This window comes from Astatotilapia calliptera, chromosome 17 (assembly GCF_964374335.1).
Source record: "Astatotilapia calliptera chromosome 17, fAstCal68.1, whole genome shotgun sequence".
Taxonomy (NCBI): domain Eukaryota; kingdom Metazoa; phylum Chordata; class Actinopteri; order Cichliformes; family Cichlidae; genus Astatotilapia; species Astatotilapia calliptera.
In genome coordinates, this window is record NC_137438.1 from 36027145 (window position 1) to 36050177 (window position 23033).

At 41.3% G+C, this 23033-nt stretch overlaps 1 protein-coding gene across 3 annotated transcripts in view; it reads right to left on the reverse strand.

Annotated features, from left to right (window-relative positions):
• Positions 1-13393, reverse strand: part of tafa5a (TAFA chemokine like family member 5a) — a 162809-nt gene extending 149416 nt beyond the window's left edge. For all 3 annotated transcript variants that reach the window (XR_013902906.1, XR_013902905.1, XM_026148094.2), the window contains exon 1: positions 12644-13393. Coding sequence is in view for 1 of the 3 variants with exons in the window: in XM_026148094.2 (XP_026003879.1) it covers positions 12644-12755 (112 nt within the window). In the remaining 2 variants the exon portion in view is untranslated. The remainder of the gene's footprint in view (positions 1-12643) is intronic.
• Positions 13394-23033: the final 9640 nt, after the last annotated feature.

A 23033-nucleotide genomic window follows, 5' to 3' on the forward strand; every position in this document is an offset into this window, starting at 1 on the left:
TGAAATAAAAAGAAACCATGACTTTTAACTGAATGCAGTAAGCTGGCTGCCTACAGTACACTGGTCATGTCACATACAGTGAAATGTTGCCCATAGGATCTCTGCACAGATGTTGTAATGAGCTCTTCAAACCTAAAGAGGCAGACATAACTCGCATGTTATGCTGTCGCTACGACAATGGAAGGGTTTATCACTGACAGTGGCTTGTGGGGAGAGTGTGTGCACTGAGGAGTGGGGTGGGTGGGTGGGTGGGGGTAACTGAGATAGCAAAAGTGCATGAGAGAAATAAAAAAAAATCTCCTCCAGCATCCCATGCATGCATAAAGAGGCATGCTTCAGCATGTCTAGGGGTAACAGCAGGAGTTAGACTGCCGCAGCTCAGTGAACACTTTCAGGCAACATTTTCTACTGTATCCCTTGCAGCATTACTAACCTTCTGTCCCACCCCTCTGCCTCTCACACTCTTTTCTGAGTTTCCTCGCTTGCATCTCTGGCTCTCTAGCTCTGTCTTGCCCATCTCTCCCTCAGACTGTGTCACGAGGGTAAAGAGAAAAAAAAAGAAGACGGGGATCTCCTTTTACACGACAGGGCCCCAGAGGTGATGGCTGACAAAATAATCTAACTTGCACAAACCACAGCAGTGTATTTATTCATATTTCTAAAAAATAAAAAGACATCTCTGCAAGCAGCTAGTGCTGCATGAGTGTACTTCTAGACCAGATCATCAAAGTAGTATGGCTTTTGGAGTGTCTAGAGCACAATTTGGGGTCACAGAAGTGCAAGGCTCGCTAAAACGATCTGATATTAAGAGAAAATATATGAGGAAATTTATGCTTTAGCAATTTTTAGGAGACACCTGACACTTCCTTAGGTGGTTTAGTCTGAGTGAAACTGGCCAAACACAATATGCAAAGCAGTTGATACAAAAATGGCAGCCGTCAGCTTAGCATGCTCGTCATTGGGCACAAGACCTGGACAGCATAAGCAAACATGTATATGACAAGGTTTTTAGATTAGCAACTGGCTTAATTCAATGTAAATTTCGCCATGAAGTACTTGAGTAGTGGTGTAAAACTGTTTAGGCTTCTATTGCTTCCATCTTGATTGGTAATACTTACTTTGGTAATAATCAGAGCAAAAGAGAGAGATTCTGCCCATTTTTGAGCTCAGTGTTCAGGCAATGGCAATGTTCTGGAAGAAGTATATTGCAGAGGGACACACCTGTACAAGAGACAATTCTAGCTGGTGATGACTGGGGCCTAGGCTGTAAAGTGAGTACTCTAACTATACCATAAAATACCCATCAGTAGAGATGCCCCATCATTCTTCTGCTGTTCACACAACTGTTAAAAGGTAGAAAAATACATCTATCAAATTAACATCTTGCATTGAAATTTTGTTAAAGGTTCCAGGAAGCTTTAAGAGACTCACAAGAAGCTAAAACTGCAACAGCTACTTATTTCATCTGACTGCCTCGTCTCTTTCTAGGCAGAAACATCCTCTTGTGTTTTCTGTTTTACCTGCTGCTGTAATGTGGGGTCAGGATTATACACTGGTTTTTAAATCCTAACTAATGTAGACTCCATCATTCGCATTGCAAAAAGAAACTCCAGTGGGCAACTTTACTGAGTTTCCAAGCTCCAATGAAACTTGCTGCCTTCAGAATTTTATGTCACATCTCGAACATCTGTTGGATTAGAGAGTGGCGTTCTGACTGTAAATGAGTAACATCAAGCAAACAAGCACATTTATCACAGGAGAAATTTTTTTATATGTTACAGTTTAAAATAATAGCTGTACAGAGGATACAGCTATTTGGATGTTACCTTCTAATAACATCCTAACTAGAGAGACTTGTATCCCAGAGGACATGTGAAGCCATTTAGGAGCTGCCAAAAATCCAGTTCCACTAATGGCCGCTTCAGGCTGGCTCCAAAAGTGACTCAAAAACTCCAATGTCACAATGCCCAACTTCATGACAGAAATAAACATATTTACAGCCAACAAACAGGCCTTTATAGCTGATGTCTTACATCATGACAACTGTCGGGGGATTAATTTTTCACAACTTACCAGTTCAAATTACATTAAGATTGAAAGTTGGCCATTAGTAGGCTGGTAGCCCACCAGCGGGTGCCGTTATATTTTCCATTTAATGTAAAAAGAACGACAAGAAGAATGTGCTGCAGTTTTGTAAAGTGAAGAACTAGCGTTTTATTTACAACTTATGTCACACTAATTATCAGTTATCTTAGTTATCTGTGCAACGTACCCAAACAGTAGCAGTAATTTCTAACCAGGTTTGATAGCATTAGCTGACTGGTGTTAATTCTAGACTGCCATCTAAATGACAAAAGAATGGGAAACCAGTGGCTGATTGCACAGTGGCTATATTGAATAAATGGAAGAAAATGAATGGCTGAATGGCTGGATGTATGTATGGATGGATGGATGGATGGACAAACGGACTGATGGGAATAACTTGGGTAGCTGAGTAACTTTGTTGTAATAGAGGTGTCATGAATGCATAAATTAAATGAATAAACACCTGAAATCAGAACTTCTACTGGCTCAGTAAGTAGTGTAGCGCCATAGTGTACTGGGTTACATATTAGCTTGGCAAATAAAAGGTCACTGGTTCACTCTTTGCCAAATAAACCACTCCTCTTTGGGGCTGTGTCTGGAAAGGCATCTGGTGTAAAACTTTTCCAAATCAAATATATGGAGCTATGGAGTGTGTTTATACACCACTCTACATTTAATCACTAGTTATTATTCATCTCTGGCTCTCTTAAACAGCAACCAACCAACTGGTTGCAGCAGATGGCTGTCCCTACATGAGCCTGGTTCTGCTGGAAGTTTCTTCCTGTTAAAAGGGAGTTTTTCTGTCCCACTGTCACCAAATCGCTTGCTCATAGGAGGTCATATGATTGTTGGGGTTTTCATCTTTTTTCTCTGCGTTATTGTAAAGTCTTCACCTTAGAATATATAATGCGCCTTGAGACAATTGTTATTGGGATTTAGTGCTATTTAAATAAAATTGGAATTGAACCTGCTGTGGTGACTCCCTTGCAATACGGGAGCGGTTAAAAGTGGCTCCATTGGATCAGTTGTTAATGAGCTAAAATGATAACAGACATTCAGAATGTGGCAGTTCATATTGTTATTTGTGCTGAGGAGCATCCAGTTTAATATTCCTTCAGTAGACAAAGAGGGGTAATCTGGCAGCTTTTTGGTGGCATTTAATCAACTGCATAAAAGAAGAAAATGGAAATTGTTTTGACTGCAAAATAATTAGAGTAAATGTGTGCTATGACCCCCAAAAAGGACATGGAATGTAGAAATTCATTTTCATGGGTGACTTGGAGGTAAAAAACAAAACAAGAAAAACCAAAAAGGTTTTAGATCCATAAGTACATTTAGCTTTTTAACTGCATTGTTTTATTTATGTATTTGTCTATTCCATGATATGTTTGACTTATCTGGTTAGTAATACTTGCTGCTTCCGAGACTTCATATGTGCCTCAGGAAAGATTAAGGTTACCGCCTCGTAGGCACAGTGGTAGTTTTTCCATTAAAACAGGAAACCTTCCTCATCCACTGGGCTACACACGGTCTCAAATCAAATCTTTACTATATATTTCTTTTTCTCTCTGCAACAGCAGCTGCAGATCAGTTTGTTTCTGCATCCCAAAATGGTTGTTGGAGCAGCAACAAGCAACGCTGCAAGATAAATGAGGGCAAGCACAATGTAATTTCCATATCAATCATAGTGTCAGCAGCTTAGGTTGAGGAGAAGGAGAAAGGGAAAGAGGGAGGAATGGAACGATACAAGGAGAGGGAGAAAGGTAAAGGCTGAAAGTAAGAAAACAGATGCTTTTGTTGTTACATACATACTCCAGCTATTATTGAAATAAGCCATTTCAAACCAAGGGCCAAGTAATGCACCGTGGGGCACAGAGCGAAAACTCAGACCGACCGACTGACCGAGCCACCAGGTGTCTGACTGACAGACAATCCTTGAAACCATTTCAGAATCTCAACTGCCTCTCGCATGTGGGTGCCGACTGAGTGCAGCTGTCATTTAGATCATAAACGCCCCAAAGATTTATCTTCTAAAAACATTAACACTGAACTGTAGCCTTGATGTGGAGATGGTGTGGCTGACAAGCTGTGGGCATGAATGGAAGGAAAAGGAGGAAGAAAAGGACTAAGGGGAGGCCCTCAAGGCCCCATAACAAGTTCTCAAGAGTTGGGCTGGCGAAACTTTGCGCCGGTGTTATCTTGTTAAGCACGAGAGTCACTGAAGGACACCAGACAATTGATTGAACGGAGTTGACTTCAGCACAATTTCCTCTTCGTGGCGACATGCATCAACCAGGCCACGGGTCCCTATATTCTGCAGCTTAACTACCTCTCAGGCCTCCCACTGTGACAAATGGCTTCTGTCTCTTCTAATGTAATATTTGTTTCTACTTCTGAGAGCCTCTCGGCTACTCTGCGGCAAGTCTGTCTGCCGACTGCTTCATTGTGTTAGCTGACTTTATTCCCCAACCGGCTGTCAATTGGTGGACCGTCTGAGTGTTCTCGTCTGTCTGTCTTTTGTCTCATTGCTTGCGCGTCCTTCCCCCCCCCCCCTCTCCCAAGCTCTTTCTACTGCTCCCCCGTCAACCCCTTGCTCTCTCTGTCTCATGCTCACCATTTCTCTGTCTCCCATGTGCACTATGTCTATCTCGCTTCCTTCCCCTACTCTCTCATTCTCATTGCCTCCCTGCCATCCTGCTCCCTCTTTCCCTCTCTCTCTGAAATCTCCCTCCTCCCCCTATTCCTTTCTCCACTTTACCGCCATGTCTTTGCTCCAGATGCTAGCTGTCTCAGCTCCGTGGGCTGAGTCTCAGTGATGGGCCCCTGCAGGAATTCAAAGCACCATTCTGGCATTTTCTTCCAAGCAATTGCTTCTTGCAGTAATAAAGGGGAGTAGCTTTAGCATCTCTGTCTGAATGGGCTCACTAGCCCTAGGCAAAACAAGCACAAGTGCACATCCGCCAATCCTCTCGGGGCAGGAGCACATCGTGAGTCTCTGTCCGGATTTCGACCCAATTAAGCCATCTCACGCAATTTACAGAATTGGTTACAAAAAATGTACCATTAATCACATTTTCTCTGTCAAAAGCTCAGAATGAGGCTCCGGAATAAGAAAATCCGCATTTTTATTGTCACTGGAGAGCTGGATGAGAAGTTCACATTTGCATACCATGTACAATTATTATACACAAACAACCCTTTTCTTTGAGCTGTGACCTGTTGAGCCCTGCAGTCATACACCACTCATAACATGATATGTAAATATTGCACATGTGGTTTTAATGGTAATTAAAGTCACATCGACAGCAAATTAATTCACGATGGGACACGGAGCATTTAAGGTGCAATTAGCCATGGAGGCGGCTACGGTGATACTTTGCCTAACTGCAAACAGCAAACACTTTGCAATTTGTTTTCACATTAAGTAAATGTCACAGCATATTAGCATGCCATTATGACATCTATGTTTTCTTTTTTTCCCCCCTTTACACAGCAGAGTCTGGTTACAAAGGTGCAGGTGATGGAACAGAGAAAAAAGGAGAGTCTGTTAAAGATGAAGCAAGGAGACAAGGAAGAAGCTTTGATGAAACTTTTACTGCATCTCTGTGTAAACAACTTCACAAACTGTTGTAGCTGCTAACTGTTCTGGGGCCATGAAAGCAGCTTTGGAGGAACAGGTTGTTCTTACAAGTCAGCATCATCTTTGTATTTTGCTTGGATATTCAGTCACTACATGTTTGCAGCACACAGTGTATGTGCATATTTTTTGTATTTTGTATACCTAAAATCAATATTATTAACCAGAAGCCCAGAAATACACATCAATAATACCGGAAATAGAAGTACTGGGAATGTAACTGAGTGTTTACCTTCATTTGTGAGTTTTATGTCTAAAAGGCTTAAATAGAGTATTTACCTAAAAGGCCAGCATTCATTAATTCAGTGACGGTGTGGAAGAGCAATGCATCTGTTACTTCTAAGCAGTTCTGTTTGTTATGTGTGTTTTGATGTAAATCAACTGATTTTTTTTTCAAGTTTTTAAGAAAACGTTGGTTTGATGTTTTCCTTTAACAGAACTGAGCCTCTTCATGCAAGTAAATCTATGAAGTTCTACTAACGCACAGTACTAGCTTGAGTTAAATGCTAACAGTGGTTTGGTAATAGTAACAATATCCATTTTCACACATGCACCAGAGTTCTAAACATTTCTATACAAGTATTTTAGTATAGCCAGGTGTGAGTTGCAGCCCTTCTCTTTACCTGGGTGTTACTTATCCCGAATTATCAGGTATTACCTCTTGTGTGTAGCACCCATCCAGTTTATGGCTACAGCTTGCTAACCAAGCTTTTTACTGTTTAATGATAGCCTACTAATTCATTTAAAGAACAACTTCCGACAATGCCCTAGCCTTATTCTCCCTACATTCTCTGAAATTCAAATGTGATGTTAAGTACAGCATCTTAATTTAGTATGTTAACATGCTAATATTTGCTCATTAGCATACAGCTGAAGCTAATGAAAACACTATGTACTTTGGTACTCTAAATACCTGCAAAGTTAGCAGGTATTTAGAGTACAAAGTTTGTCTTTCCAAAATTGTAATAAGAGCCCACCCTTAGCTGCTAAAATATTTTGTTGTAGACCAAAGGGGTCACCTAAAGTGGATGCAACCAACTGCTTGAGTATTAGACTCCTATTGCTCCCCATAAAGTCACAGTTGAACCTAAGTAATACGTATATAAAATGAGCTTTACAAACTAGCAAATAAGCTATTAAATTCTGATTTATTAACAAGAGTATTTATGAAGTGGTATCACAGTCCCAAATGTGCAAACCTTTTTAAAACTTACAGGATGATAGATTGCCTTAGAGAGAGCCAAAAGTACTTACAGCACACCAAACAAAAACGTACTGATCATTTCCACACAGCAGATACCATCAATGAATTGACACAAGTGCTACACGTAAAACAGAACAAGGAAAAACAGAAAATACTGCCTGTGGCCATGCTGCCATATCCTTCCACACACTAAAAAAGTTTCCATATCCACTTAAAATTTTATACTCTAAGTTGCCAAAGCCTCAATATTAGTTCTTCGCCTTACTAAGCTCGACACTGCCGATAAGTAGTATGGTCATTACGTGATAACAGCAAACGCTCCTCCTCCCCTTCAAATGACACTCATCATGGTCTTTAAATTTTGCAAAGCTACCTTTTAAAAAGTTGCTCAAATATGCATGCGATCCCTGGCCCCATTTCCGGCGGTCCGTAATGTGGCTCTTTGCTTTCTCTGTGGAAAAACTCAACAAGTTGACTCTTTATGAATTTGCGTCCCCAGGCCATCTGCAAGCCTTTCTGCCGTTCCCTGACAGTGGCTGCTCTCTCTGCCTCCCTCCCTGCAGAGGAAGAAGCTCCAGGCTATGCTGAAAATAGGATAAGATATTAAAATAAGTGCGCGCGTTCACCTACAAGTTCTTGCGTCTTTTCTTTTTTTTCAGGTCAGTCAAGTCCTGTCTTCTCCGCTGGCAAACCAGCCTCGCAACAGCAACAGATTATGCGTGTGTGTGTGTGTGTGTGTGTGTGTGTGTGTGTGTGTGTGTGTGTGTGTGTGTGTGTGTGTGTGTGTGTGTGTGTGTGCACTTGAGCACATGTAAGCCTTGGCGAATCACCACAGTTAACAACCTATTGATACAGCTGCAGAAGTACAGCGACCCATAAACAAACAGGCAGGAAACACAGGATACCACGCTGAGCGACAGAGTGATGTGATGAGAATGGCTTTAAGCTTTCGAGCCTGACAGCAGGGGAATGCATGCACGTGTGTGTGTGTTTGTTTGTTTTTGTTTCTTTGTGTGTGTGTCTGACCTTTCAGCATTTTCTAAAGTCTGTATCTTTACAGGGTGGTCATGTATGTGCAAATACGTGATTGATGTTCCTGAACGACCTTGATGACGTTTCGCTCGTTTGTGTGCCCCGGTGTAACCTGCGTGCCTGCTTTGATGTTACGTTCATTACTGTCTCTGCTTTTCAGGGCAGAGATCTGAGTGTGCATGTGCCTGTGCCAGAGGTGTATGTACCTGCACGCAACATTGTATCCAAGGGTGGAATGAATCAGCAGTTGCTACATGCCTAAAAATGAAGGCTGCTATAAGAAAAGAGTTGTGCGTGACCTCTCTTCCTTTCTTCGTCTCTATCACTTCCTCCTCCTCGTTCTCTTGCTTCCAGTTTCTCTACTTGTTACTCTGTCTTACCTCGCTCTCTGCTGTCTCTGCCTCTCTCAGTGTGTTTGCAGTTCAGACCCAGACCACAGCCGTGTTACATTCCTTAGCCATCCCAAGCTAAGATTAGCATACTGATTAGCTACCCTTGTGGGCTCTCTCATCCTCCTTCCCCCGAGCTCACATGCAGGGCTACAGTCTCATGAATACATAATTGCGCCGTTGGCAAACAAATGCACGGCTGAGAGCTTCCAGATGAGGGAGCTAGTGCACAGAATACAATATTGTTTGTTGCTGTTGTCGTTGTTGTTGGTTTCTTTGTAATGTAATCAAAAGGTACTGGAGCATTCTGGTGTGATTAATGTTTCCAGTACCGACACGTACATTCCAAATACTTCAGTTGTTGACTTGTTTTTATTTATCTCTCCCTCTTTTACTTTTTTCTCCTCTCCTCATGTTTGTCTTCTCCTTTCAGTTTTGTTTTTTTTGCCACTTTCACCCTCTTGACCGTGGCTTCTATTTCACCCTCAGCAGGGTTTGTCTTTCCTTTACTGCTTTATATCTTTTGCCTTCATCCTTCCCCTTATACTCCCTTTTTTCCATCTCTTTCTTCTTGCCTCACTTGCTTTCCTTATCAAGGTATTAGAGGGGATATCAAGTCACCTGCTGCTCTCACCTTATTCGGTGCCTCTGCTTCTCTCTCTCTCTCTCTCTCTCTCTCTCTCTCTCTCTCTCTCTCTCTCTCTCTCTCTCTCTCTCTCTCTTTCTTCCCTCCACCCCGTGCCTCTCTCTGTTCTCTCTTCAATCTCTTCCTCTCACGAGGGCCTGGGAGAGGACAGCGTATCGTGTGAAGTTGGATGTTGATTCTAGGTGACAGGCACCATATGAGTCATAGCCATAATCACAGAGCTCCACCACCACCACCCTTTTGGCTGTAAAACACAGCAACAATGCAAAGCAAAAGTGCCCTTGGCACAGACATTAGCCATACATTACCAACCATCACACAAATGCATTTTCTAAGATGTAACACATTTTGTAAACACTTGAGAATTTTCTTTCTTATTTTGGTATCTATCTCAATAGATAGATAGATAGATAGATAGATAGATAGATAGATAGATAGATAGATAGATAGATAGATATGAAACCAGTGCTGAACTTTAGCAAAAACACTTCCAGTTCTATACAGGTCCATGGAAAACATCCTTTAAACTTGATCTCTGTAAACACTTTCCTGATGAGTTTTTGGTTCAGTCACTCATTTTGGATCATACTGAATGAAAAGTTAGATCTGTTCTGTAAATCTTGGTCATGCTATGTTTCAAACTGAAGTATTATCTGCAGTATGAAACTGCACACTCTTTGGTCGATAGCCAGTGAGCGGTTTCACAGTCAGACCTGCCCTTACTCGTCACATCTGAAAGATGAGAGTTGGTTGATTTTTCTGCAACAAAGATGGTGAGGGTGGAAACGCTCCTCTCAAGGCATTAAATAATCAGACTTTGGAAATTGGTAGGTCCACCTACCAATTTATGGGCTCAGATTATGAACTGATCCCATAATCTCATCTGGAAAGGATTCACTGAGGTCATAAATGAAGAAAGCCAAAGTGACATTTTCTGATAAACTTCTATACAACTTGGCATCTTTTGCAACCAGAGGAGATGCCCCCTGCAGGCCATTAGAAAAACTGCAGACTCTAGAAACTTCAGCATTGGCTTCATTTTTCAGTTATGCTGATTCTGTATGCATGTGAGTAACATGGACATCAATTTCTAGTAAAACTTGAAATCCTTTACAAACTGTGGACAATTTTTGTAAGAATATATATGAATAACTACCATGTGTGTATGTGATTATTACCATTTATATACACAAACCAATGGTTAATCATGTTTTATTGGTTTCTTTCTTAATTTTGAGTAGAAGGCTGTAGTAAAGCTGCCATTTAAAAAAAATATTAATCAGTAAATTGCTTGAAAACTGTCATTTTTCACACAAAATTGTCAAAGGTTTACGAGCTCCAGCTTCTAAAAACATGTCACCTGTCTTACATTAATGTATATTGATCTTGTAGTGAGAATGAATTGATCACTCTCACAAATATCATTATTGTCTTGAGATGCAGTCAATATGATAATGAATGCTTGGGTTGTAAAATAAACAACAATCAGAAGAGAAGAGAAGAGAAGAGAAGAGAAGAGAAGAGAAGAGAAGAGAAGAGAAGAGAAGAGAAGAGAAGAGAAGAGTCTGCTGAGAAAGCAGAGACTTCAGACAGAATAGCATAGAGGACATGCATTGGTCAGCTCAGCCCAGAGATCCACTGGTTTGAAACATCTGGTTAAAAAGAGGAAATGAATAAAAGAACAAGTGCTACAAAGAGTGGGGGGAAAACAACATAAAAATTTCAAGCAGAAGAAAGTTAAGCACAAAACAGCGACAAAGATAGACAAAAATGTAAAAAAGAAAAAGAAAAAAAAACCTCAAACAAACCCAGTGTGACCGGGACATCGGAGGACACATGAACAAAGTAGAGGGTAAGAAAAAATACAAAAAGTATAAAACAGAAATACTGCACTGTCGAGGAAGGTCAGAGTAAAAGGAAACCCACAAGAAGAAAGGCAAAGCTAACAGTGAAAGGGAGTTGTGCGATCTACAGAGCTGCAAGTTCAAATGTTTGGAAATTAACAACGAAAAAAAATGAAACGAGGAGCGAGAAGGGAGGAAATTACACAAAGTCGGCCCCGGCACTAGAGTTTAATAGACCAATAATGGTGGTAACAAAAATGAAATATACCCATAAGGCGGACTGTTGGACAAAAGGTACCAAATAACACAGTTTGAGCAGCGTGGAGTAAAGAGGTCATAAAAGAGGAAATCCAGGAATGATTATCACTCAGATTATTAAGTCTCTGAAGGCTCGCTGTGTTACTGGGTAAAAAGGTCGAGGTCCTTGCAAAAGGAAAAAGCAAGACTGCTGACTGAAACAAACATCCAAGTGTCGTGATTGGACACAAACGGAAGATCAATGGCACATGGCCGAAGGCACCATAAAAGAATAAAAAGCCCCCCCCCCAGAAGCTTTGGCTCTTATAAACTAAGCCTGTCATTGATTAACCTGAGGTCTGTGTGATTACAAAGCAAACTCAATCTTGTGTCCTTTGTAGAGAAGGAAAAAAAGGTAAAAAGGAAATGAACGAGCTGAGGTCGGTTCACATCGCTGTAAGGAAAACTCAGTACGATCACAGTACGAATCTGTTACAGCACCAGCATAGCTAATGCACTGGAGGACAGGGTGATTACATTAACCATTAGCTCAGCTGCTAATGAAATAACTTTTCCCTTTCCTCTTTTTTTCCATGAGCTTATCATGGCTATTGCACATAGCCTCCTTTTTTTTGTTCACACATAGCAGACTGAAGCTCTGTGTGCCAGCTGGATTTCTCCTCATAAGTGAGTCAGAGGCGGTTTGAGCGAGAGAAGGAAAGCAAGACGGAGAGAAGGTGTGAGGGTGCCAGGGAACAAGAAATGAAAAGACACCCATGGCCAGAGAAGTAGCCCAAAAGAGAGAGAGAGAGAGGAGCAAATTGCGTGTGTGTGTGTGTGTGTGTGTGTGTGCTTGTACTTGCATACATTTGCCTAATAAGGTTATCCTCAGGCACTCTTGAATTACTGCCTGGAGTACTATTTGTCCAACTAAAAAGGGTTTATTCATAAATTTAAAATAATAATAATAAGATTTGTACCTTTTAACATTATGTGAATTTGTTATGTATATCTTCTGGATTCTGTGTTTCAGAGATGACAGATGCATGACAGCCTGACCTCACTCAGTCAGTCTGAGAAGCTTTAAGAGATAGATGGGTGCGTGTGTGTGTGTTGAAGAGACAGATAGAATAAGAATTAACGGGAGTCACATGAGACTTAATTAGGCCTGTGGCGCACTCCTATTCCAAGCCAAAGAAAGTAGTTTCACAAGACAATGAGACACATTCCCCTGTTTTTTTATGAGAGAGGATTTGTGTGTGTGGTGGTGAGGGGCTTCTCTTGATTCTGCCTGTCTGCATACACAGGAGCAGGAAGGGGCTTTAAAGTGAGTATGTGCACGCGCAGCTGTGATCCCCGTGCGTGTTTTTCAATAGGGGGAAAAAAGAAGAATATGACACGTCGACAACTACTGAGATCAATACGCTAAGAGCGATTGCCAATACCACTCACATAATTTTGTTGTCAAAGCCTTCCCACATGGCACGGTCACCCACTGTGGGTGTGTGTGTGGTCAAAATAGAGAGCGTGTGACAGACAGAGAGAGGAGAGGAAAGCGGCAGGACTTACCGCAATAGAGAAGCAGCAGCGCTGTCAGGAGCAGCACAGCCCAGAAACTTGACGACATTCTCGGCCAGCGACTGGCATCTTTGCGTCTTCCCAACCTTGACACTGAAGCCATTGAAGAAAACAGCTAGAGCACTTCCTTCGTTATGGAGACAAGTTTTAAAAAAGGAAGAAGAAATAAAGAAAAAATAAAGAAGAAAAAAAGCGCTGACAGTAAATTCACAATCCAACTCGGTCTCTCACAGTGATCATATCTCCGCGTGTAATCCCACAAAAAGACATGTCAAGCTCGAGTAACTGATTAGGGGGTGGAAAAAACAAAAGAAAACAAAAGAAAAAAAAGAACTAATAACATAAGGAAAAAAAAGCAGTGATTTGCTCCACGGGGCGCAACAGAAAAGGTCACATCTTCCACAGAAAGCCCAGTTGGGGAAACAACGCAGCAGGTTTTAGATTCGCTCGGAAACAGAACTTGGTCCCTTTTTAGTTGTTCCAAGGTGTTTTAGCCTCAATTTCCGCCCCGTTTCAGTCAGGGTAAGCGGGGAGATTGCGCTGAGTTACTGCTAAAGTGTTCAATCATCTGTACCGCAGCGTCGTAAAAGCTCCTTTCACCTGTGGTAGGTTTCCCCGATTCTCTTCAGTCTCAGCAGCCCCGACACTGTAGCTCATAGACTGTGTTTAAAATATATATATGTAATTAAACAGGCTCTTATAAAATCCAGCGAACAAACGCCTGCCTGGATGAAAGAGGGTTGGTCATAAAAGAGAAAGAGAGATTGGGGGGGGGGGGGGGTCCTTCAAGCTCTCGGTTTGGGCACAGAGTGGATGAAGATCACAACATGCTTACAGAACGAACCGAAGGATGGAGAGTGGAGGGGGTAGAGGCAGACGGAGAGGGAAAAAGTGCGCACTGTGCGACTCCAAGTGTTTTTGCCTAAAGTGAAACATCCACATAATCGATATTACGTCAGGCAATAAGCCACTTGAGGTCGCGTCTTTTGCTGTTACGCCAAAGCAATCGCTTTGCGTCGTTAAATCGGCGTGAATTACAGCTTACAGTGTATCGATTTCACATACCCCGCTTTGATTTTTACCAATCAATCACGTCTGAAAACGTGAGATCGTCCCGCGAACGGTCGATATTTGTTCTGGAGCAAATGTGGGATTTGAACTATTTGGCAGTGACATCAAGATGAGTTTGTCCCATTTCAGCAATATATCGACACACAGGGGCGATACTAACAAAGTGATGATGTGGGGGTGTGAGGAGGAGGTGGGGGGGTCCGATATTTTTCTGCTTGTGCTGCTGTTTATGTGCTTCTCTGTGGTGGGGATTTTCCATACACATCATACAGTCATTATTAGTTAGAGGTCTCAGTGCATGCACAGCCTTTTTTTTAATCTTCTCAAAACGTCACTGAGCGTCTCTGGAAGAGCACAAGCTTCAGTTTGAAATAAATGGGTTTTATTGCCAGCATTGAGCATGGTGACGTTATCAGCTCATCGAACCATCTTAACCACAGTAACAGCGCCTCCTTTTTTTTCCTTGCCACACTGGTGTACTCCCATTAATACAATTATTTTTAAAAGTGGGGCGATGTTGTGTAATACTGGATATAAATGAACCCAGTGTCATTACATTGACCGAGAGACAGCCTATAAAGCACACTACGACCTGCAGCTTTTTAGTGTTGCATGCTATAATACAACACTGGTTTTCTACATAAAGATAGCTTTTAACCATCATTCAGCACATTAATCGGGACATGTTTAACTTAAACTTAGGTGTCATTGTTTAGTCATTACATGGCTAAATATTCTTGCAATCTCTCTGGAAGGACCTTTCAGTTTTCAGCACCACGGACAGCTCCACCATGTTTGGAACAGCTCCTTGGACAGCGAGGCAATGGAGCCTCAGCACCACAAATACCACCAGCCTGCCGGACACCACAGTGGCGCGTTGGTACCATGGACAGCGCCAAATGCTAAGCCCACAGAGCCACGCTGGTACCACGGACAGCGCCAGAGCCTGAAACTGTTCTGGCTGCTGGCAGCCTGAACGTGGAGGCCTCTACAGTACGTATTCACCTACCATGCGTGCTAATCCTGACGTCTGTGGCCACTGTATCTCACTGTCTTTAGGGTGAAAATATTCATCACTGTGAATTACGCTCCCATGAAGCCAAAAAGAGCAGCTCTCAATTCCAAAAATATCATTTATAAAGATTCCGAGCTTTGTTCGCTATACATTTCTGTTGTACCAGTGCACCAAAGTGTAATAAAACAGGTTGTAATTGAACAGTAAAGTTCAGTATGTGTCCTTAACAGTTCTTATAAACCCATATTCTAGAGGTTATAATGTTATTAATCTGAAATAACAGACATGCCTCACTTAACACTTAAGGCTGGTTCTAGCCCTCATAGACTCAGCCATGAAAACACAAAGTTTACCACAGGTACAGAAACAACTTTGGTCTTTACAGCGTCCCCTTAATAACATCATTTGTACCAAAGCGACTGTTTTAAATTTGTTATTAATTTATAATTGAACTTTCTGGAGTTTAAAAAAGCTTAAAAAGTTGGTATTTATTGGCAGATGCTAGCTACCTACCCAGGGTCACCTTCCACATTTTCACCATGTTTGTGGTAGTTGTTGGCTTTTTGGAGCATTTAAATGGAAATCTTAAAAAACAATATGGGCTGCTGTGAGATGCAACCTATCAAAGAGGTCTGTGCCATGAAAAAGTGCCACCAGAGTTTGTAAGAGTGTATAATAAGAAAAGTGAAAATGGAAAGATTCACACCTAAAAGTGACATAAAAATTTTTAATCCAGACACCCAAGGTCCATGGTTTGAACAAGTAATTCAATTTAATTTAATTCAATTTTCAGTACAATTAAATTAAATGTTATTTATATAGCCCCAGTTGCCTCAAGATGTTTTATATTGTAAGGTAAAGACCCTACATTGTTCAAATAAACCCCCCAAACTCACAGTTTTTAACAGAAAGAAACCTTCAGCAGAACCAGAGTCAGGCAGCGAGAGAGAGGCAAGATGGAAGGCAAACTATTGATAGAGAGCCAGAATTTAATATGGCTAATGATTAAATACAGTAGTGGTGTATAAACACAGAGGAAGTGAAAATATTTGAGTGAAGAAGTGCTTAGTGCATCATAGGAAGCCTCCATCAGCCAAGCCCTACTGCAGCGTGACTCCCAGCCCGAACTACATGCTTTATCAAAAAGCAAAGTTTTACATCTAGTGTTGCATCTGCTGAATCCAGGAACCACAGGTGAGCCCGGAGTCTGAGTGTGCTAAGTGCTAATAAGGTTCTATGAGGTCTTTAAGCTATAGTAATAAAGAGGCTTTATTTCAGGGGGCTGGTTGCATTAAAAATGCATCAACACATGTGGGTTTGCACCTTCTTCAGGCTGTAGGGAAAGTTTATGCTTCATTTTTGGTGACTGAAATCGTATTTTATATCTGTTACTGACCGGCAGATAGCACATCTGTGTGTACAGTTGCAGTTAGAATTTACTTCCATTTAGCAATCTCCATTCTAATCCAACATTAACAACTTTTGTCTTAAAAACACCCTGATGGTAGTTTCACAATGTAGAGTTAACCATTTTACCATAATGTCACAGTGACTACCCCCATCTTTTACATACAGTCTATGGCTTTCCTTAGCTGTGCTACTGTTGAACGCAAGAGCACACAAGAACAGGAACGTTACCTCCTACACAAATGCCAAAGCCTGCTTTGCACACACACACACGCATTAACTCAAACTCACACGTTTCTTGCAGCAAATCATGGAAGTAAGCATATATACATAATTCTCTGCTGCTCTCTCACACATTCTCACAGCCATTTGCTTCAGCTTGAATATAATGCATAAGCTGTGGCCTACATATGTTATCCTCTCCTTCACTTTTACGTAACATTTCTGCAACTCCAAACAGAAGGAAGTGCACGAGGCATAAAAAACACTGAGTGAGTTCTTGCTATTTCTTGTTACCCCTTCACTCCCCACAAAGGCTTCAAAATTGTACACAAAGGCTTACAGGCTCCTTTTTTTACTTTTTGGCTGTGAACCATAATAAAACATTATCTTATTCGCTCTTGACATGAGTCAGCATTGTGACACTGGTTCTGTTGCGTGCTAAGCGCTGGGATCTGGCCTATGTTGGAGTTCAAATGGATTCCAGAAATATGTGTAGAGTTTGAATGGTGCTTCAAAATGCAGATGGGGATTCTAAGAGAAACATCCGCACTTGGCAGTGAGCTCGCTGCCAAGTGCAGCAGCTTTGAAAAAAATCAGATAAACACACTCCTTTGGTAAAAGGATGATTCCCATCTTAACAGAAAGCTAAGGACTTCCGCAGCTGAGATGAGAGAAAGGATGAACCACAGAGGGGGTAATAAATGATACCTGTAGCCAAAGCACTACAGGCATATAACCAGTCTAAAAAGAGCTCTTTTCTATGCTTACATAATGCTTAATGATGCTTTTAAAGAGATATGGTATCCAAAGGCAATATCCAGTCGTGAATTAAGTATCACCTCCAGTTTTTTAAAATGAGCAATCACACCACATAAAATAAAATAAAAAAAGACAGCATTGCATAAAGCAGGGTCGGAGAATAAACTGAAGCAGCTTGGATATTTCAGAAACATCAAATGATTACAGACAGATAATGAATGGTCCTTAACTCACTCATGGGTACTGGAAAATGCAGTGCAGCGTTAATGAATTGTATTTGATGGCAGCTACACCTCTCATCAGAGTTTGCTTTTCAGTCATTTGGCAGCGGCACTGATAATAGAGGCTCTTCTGTCATTTATGGATCACCACAGCCTTGAGAGCTCATTGATGACCTGTGCTGCGGTAAAAGCGAATGCACAGGTGAAATCTTACCAGGGATGCCTGCACCCGTGACACCACAGACGACCAGGCTGAAAGAGCACTACAAGCCACTCTGTATATACTCAGGAAAGATTATTTAGAGAAAAGCGGCCAGATGTGGCACCGTGATTCTGCATGACACGCTCGCCTTTCACACTACGCTGAGTTCTGACAAAGGGCTTTCTTGGCTCAAGGAACCAGATGTCCGTAGGATGCACTAGCTTCCACACAACACTGGATCGATGGTAAGGTGCTCCAAGGATATGGTACAGTGTGGTGTCAAGGGGCCAGATGTGGTACAGCAAAAGCACAGAAAGAGAAAATACATTTTCTTCAAAATAAAAGTCCTACAGTTAAATTAGACAAAAATGTATATATATTAATCAATAAATTATGAGAATGTTTCTGAATGTTTCAAACCATTTACTCACATAATAATTCATGAATGGCTTTTTCATTTCTTCAGCTCAGAACACTTTGAGTCTCTGTTTCTTAATGCACTACTTTAGTCTTTGAATCTCAGTTTCCATGCCTCTTCTATTGATAAGTCTCCTGCTGCTGTTATGTAATTGATTTTTGGCAGTTGTCAACACCATGTTTTATTGATTTTGCAAGGATTGTACCACCCAGTGAAACCTTAATAAGACAAGGAGGAGGAAGAGGAGGAACTATACACAGTAGTTTAGTGATATTTTCAAGTATTAAAGCAGCAAAGTCACCAAATGACTGATTTTCAGGCTTTACAGGTGGCAAACTTCAGCTGGACAATGCAAGACGAATTTCTTAAAAGTATTTCTAGAATCAAGCAGAGGCGAGACACAGCGTTCTCCTTATAAATGATGTGATTTTGTGATGTGCCACAGCGGGGAGTCTAATTAAAGGTGCACGGCATGTGTGGTGGTCAGTGAGTTTACTGCAAGCATAACAAGCTGTGTCCCAGGAACTGAACCTTTAGTTGCATACACTTTAAACCCTGCCAAAACAAGATTTATTAGATATTACTTCAGAAAGCATTCACTCGTATTCTGTACTCGTACCTCAGAATTACAAAAGGGAAATGGCTGTTTAGGAGCAGGTTGGTTTAGGAATCAGGGAGTGGGAGATTGAACCAGTGAGGGCTTAATTAGATTTTAGGCCGTAAGGAGGTGTATGATTATAACCAAAATTTTGAAAGTAATGGCATTTCCTAATCAAAAGACTGTTGATGAATACGGGATTTTCTTTCATTAGGCTTGGCTTGTCACATAGCGCTATAGCGCGAACGGCGCAGCAGCCGTTATGTCAGTAATAGAAAACCTGCTGGTGAGCTTCTTCCTTTTTTCAGTGTTGTGCTGAGCTTTTCGCTGTGGGAGCGTCTGAGACCTGACCTTTCTCTATGCTTCTCACTTTGATCCGTCCAGACACAAGCTACTTCCTCCTTATTGGGCCACCGAGGAGGGCTTTGAACTTAGCTTGCCACTCAGTGATTTAAGCGAACATAGTCTTCTTATTGGTAGCGCAGCAGGCTCTCTCTGACTGTCATGGATTAGGAGAAATAGAGGGAACCAAGAAGACTTTTCAGCTTCCCGAATGTGTGCAAGACAGCGGTTCACCACAGAGAGCAGGGAAGAAAGAGATCTCAGATTTAATACTGGAGTTGAATGGCTTAATAGAGCCAGCTTGTTAATTGTTCAGTTGGCATAAATGTAACATTTCTTGTTTTTAGCTTTCAGCAACAGCAGCATCCTCTCACTTTTGCTTTCAGTGAATACATCAGTGAGTGACATAAATGCTTTGGAATATTGATATGAAGAACATATGGCTGGCTTTTTGTTTCATATGTACGCTTTAATAAAAAGCTGGAGTTACAAATAAAAAAGGCATGGTGATATCATGTAGTGCTTCCATTTAAGATTAGAGGATTAGATCTGTGATAGTCTACAGCATGGATGCCAGACTCATTTTACATTGTGGGCTGCATACCACCCGCTTTTAAACTTAAATGGTGTCGGCCAATGAAAATCGCCTTTTTGGCAATGTAAAGAGGTTTAATACATATTTAACCCCTGAGATATCTTAATATGAGAAAAAGAAGTGCAATTTCAACCTTACATCTCTCTCTTTTTTTTACATGATAAAGAGATGCTGCTGTGTTAAATCAAATACATCTGTCAGCACGACTCTTTGGGCATGAATTGTAAGAAATTAATGTTTAAAACTACTGTTCTATAATTATAAAAAAAATAAAGTTTTTGTCACTTAACAGAAAACATCCTTTCATTTACTTGTCTATTATTTAATTACTTTGATGTATCACAAATGGCCATGGGGGAGGTTTTTATGAGCAGGAAATCACGTAAAACTGATGATAATACAGTTAAAAGTCCAAAATTCAGCCCCACCTTTATATTTTCCAAAGTTGTCCAGTCGGCCATTTTGGAGTCTGTGCTTGGCCATTTCTGGCACCCAGAACTTATGTTTGACACCTTTTGTATGCAGCAGTTCTAAGAGCTCTGTAATGGTTTAAACGTTGCTACTTGAGATAGGTGCTAACAGCATCATATTAAGAGCAGTGCTCAAAGCGACGATGCTAATATGCTGCATTTATGTAGTGCTGGCAGAGTGTGAAGACTGGGATAATCTCACATTTTTCCAGCTTTAAAGTGCTTATGAATTATTACAAGATGGTTAGCCTTGTTGCTACCCCTATGGGATATCACTGAATTGTTTATCTATAGCACATTGCTTCAGGCACATTTTGCTTGTCATGCATATTTGTAAGTATTTTTAGAGTGAAAAGCATATTGTTTGGGTTACAATCAAGTTTTTCATAGTCAGTGCTGGTATCTTAATGCATAACATAAGCTTAATTGGCATGTTATTCATATAGCCTTTCAAGGGCTGGGCTTAACAATATTTTTAAGCTAACATTTTAAGAGGTCATATTTTCATATCAGCATTTTAAGCAATCTCAGTGATGAAAGGTTTAAGAATAATAACAACGAGCAGTTAGCTCAAACCACTGAATAACATCAAGGCTTATCAGCAAGATACTAGGCTATCTGAGTAGCGCAGATTAAATTAGCACTTTTGTTATTTTATAAGCCAACAATGTAATGTAATGGTAAAAATTGGGTTGCTGGACCACTGGTTGGTTTTGACATCCTGCTGTTAGCATCTACCTGCTGGATAAACATGAACATATTTTCCACAGGTTGGTTTTCCAGTGTTTACTACCAGAGCTACTACTAAGCTAATAGGCTTTGATACTGTAATTAGCTAGAAACACAAACTTAACATAAATACACATACACAAACCTTTCAAACTATAAGCTGAGGATCGTATTTTCAGTAAAAAAAAAAAATAGACGGCAGAAAGAGAAAAAACAGAGAGCAAAGGGTGCACAATTGCTGACAGCAAGAAGACTTAACTAAACGCAGTGCAAAATCAATATGATTCACTAAAAACATTTCAGTAACAATACATTCAATATTAAAATGAATTATTTTTGGTCAAATGATGCTTTAAGCGCTTTGTGCTATGACCTAAATATAAGTATTTAATTCTGCAGAGTCAAGTTAAGTTTCAAAACCTCACAGCCCATGTGTTTTTGCCCTCCGAGGCAGAGATTTGCAGAGCTGGAGCTTCCGCCGACTCCATCTCCGTTCGCTCTGGGCTGTTTGTCTGTCCCCTGCTTCTGACCCCTATCATGCTGGATCACAGATAATCACAACAGCGATAGACTGGATGCCCTATTTTTAAAAAAAAGTTGCCTTCTTCAATTTCCTCTTGGTTCCCCCTTGAGATACGACATTGCTAGTTATTTTTTTACCAAACTGCAGACAAAACTAACAGCATCTCTTTAATAGCCTTCCTCCTGCACTTGCATACATCTCTTTATGACTCCCCTTCCCCACAATCCTTGCTAAGTAGGATTTCACACGGCATCCGTCGCAGCTGGGCGCTGCAGGTAGCCGATTTGCATAGATTGTTCAAGAATTGTAATTGAATGGTGTGCTCTCAGAAATCTTGTCGGAAATCATTTTTTGTGTTGCTTTGTTGTGAGTATCGCTCTATTCACGGCAGATGAAAGAGGTTTTATTATCCCATTAAGGGGCCGATGTCGTGGTGACGCAATGGCCACCGCTTCCACTCAATGCCATGTTTAACTGGGGTGGGGAGGGAAAAAACTTTTTAATAGGATCCCCACAATGACAATTATCTTCAGGCAGTTCTCTTTCTTGTGAACGAGGTCCCATTAATTGCATTTACAGACTCTGAAATGAAGTATGGCGAATGCTTTAAGTCAACGACTCCCAACTAATTTGCATGGTAATGAATACATTTCACTGGGAATCTGAAATGATCCCACATGAGTTTTTCTGGAAGCAGTGCTATGAGATACTTGGAAGCAGAAGTCTGGGAATAAGAGGTGAGCGTGAAGCAAGGCTCTAATCAAAGCTATTGTGCGCATATTTCCCGTTGGTTTAAATCTGCCAGGCTCAGTATGAAGCCTGTAAAAGAGCCATTTATAGAAAGGGGAGCTGTGTCTCTTTACAGAAGAGCTAAATGATGGGCATTGTTCCGCCATAATAAGGCTGTGTCTCACTGCAAACAAATCCCTTTTTGTCGAGAACGTGATTGATTTCTAAACGGGTTGAGAACTTTCCGAATTAGATCACAAACGAGGCTGAAGATTAACGCGTGGAGTGGCGGAAGTGCTTTTCCATGTTCCATTCTCCTGTCATGCTTTGGGCTGTTTTGGGCAATCTGTGAGCTCATCATCCATATTCGATCAGGAAACGGCCACCTTGTTGTGTATTAGATCAGCACCCCAGACAGGCAGGCAGCAGCCTAATCTTTCTCCAATCCTTTCCTCCAGTCACCATTTGGCTTTAGCCAGCTCCTTCCCTCTCCTTCGCCCCTGCTTTCATCTCCAATCTGAGTTAACTTTTTAACCTGCTCTAGCACTGCGCTCAGGCCACCCTTTGCTCCCTCTCCATACTGTTTTTGCAACCCTTGTGCCCTCCTTCTTCCCCCAACTCTTCCCTCAGCACCAAACGCTCCCTTCAGACTGCCTCCATTTGTTGCCCTCCAGCACTGTTATGTCTTCGTGTCTCACGTCGGTTCTCTCCCCACAGCCTCATAGTGTCCACTACACTCCATTACATATTTTCTGTCAAATCCTACTCTGATGTCTGACATTCCAAAACTACGGACCTCTTTACAGCTGCAGTCTTTTTTGGCTTGGCCTGTGCTTTCTGCACATTCTTCTGCTTTCTTTGAATCTTTTTTTCCCCTCCTTCAACCTTGTGACTGAGAGGAGAGAAGCATGAAGGGCAGGAATCAGTATACTCAGGGAAAAAAAAGAAAACACAAATTGACAGGCCAGAATCCTCAGGGCGGCTTTATGGATTCTCGGCACAGCATTGAGCAAGAGGCTCATGCAGCCATGCGAGACAAGCCACTAGAAGGCTAAATATAAAATTACCCCGAAAGAGATC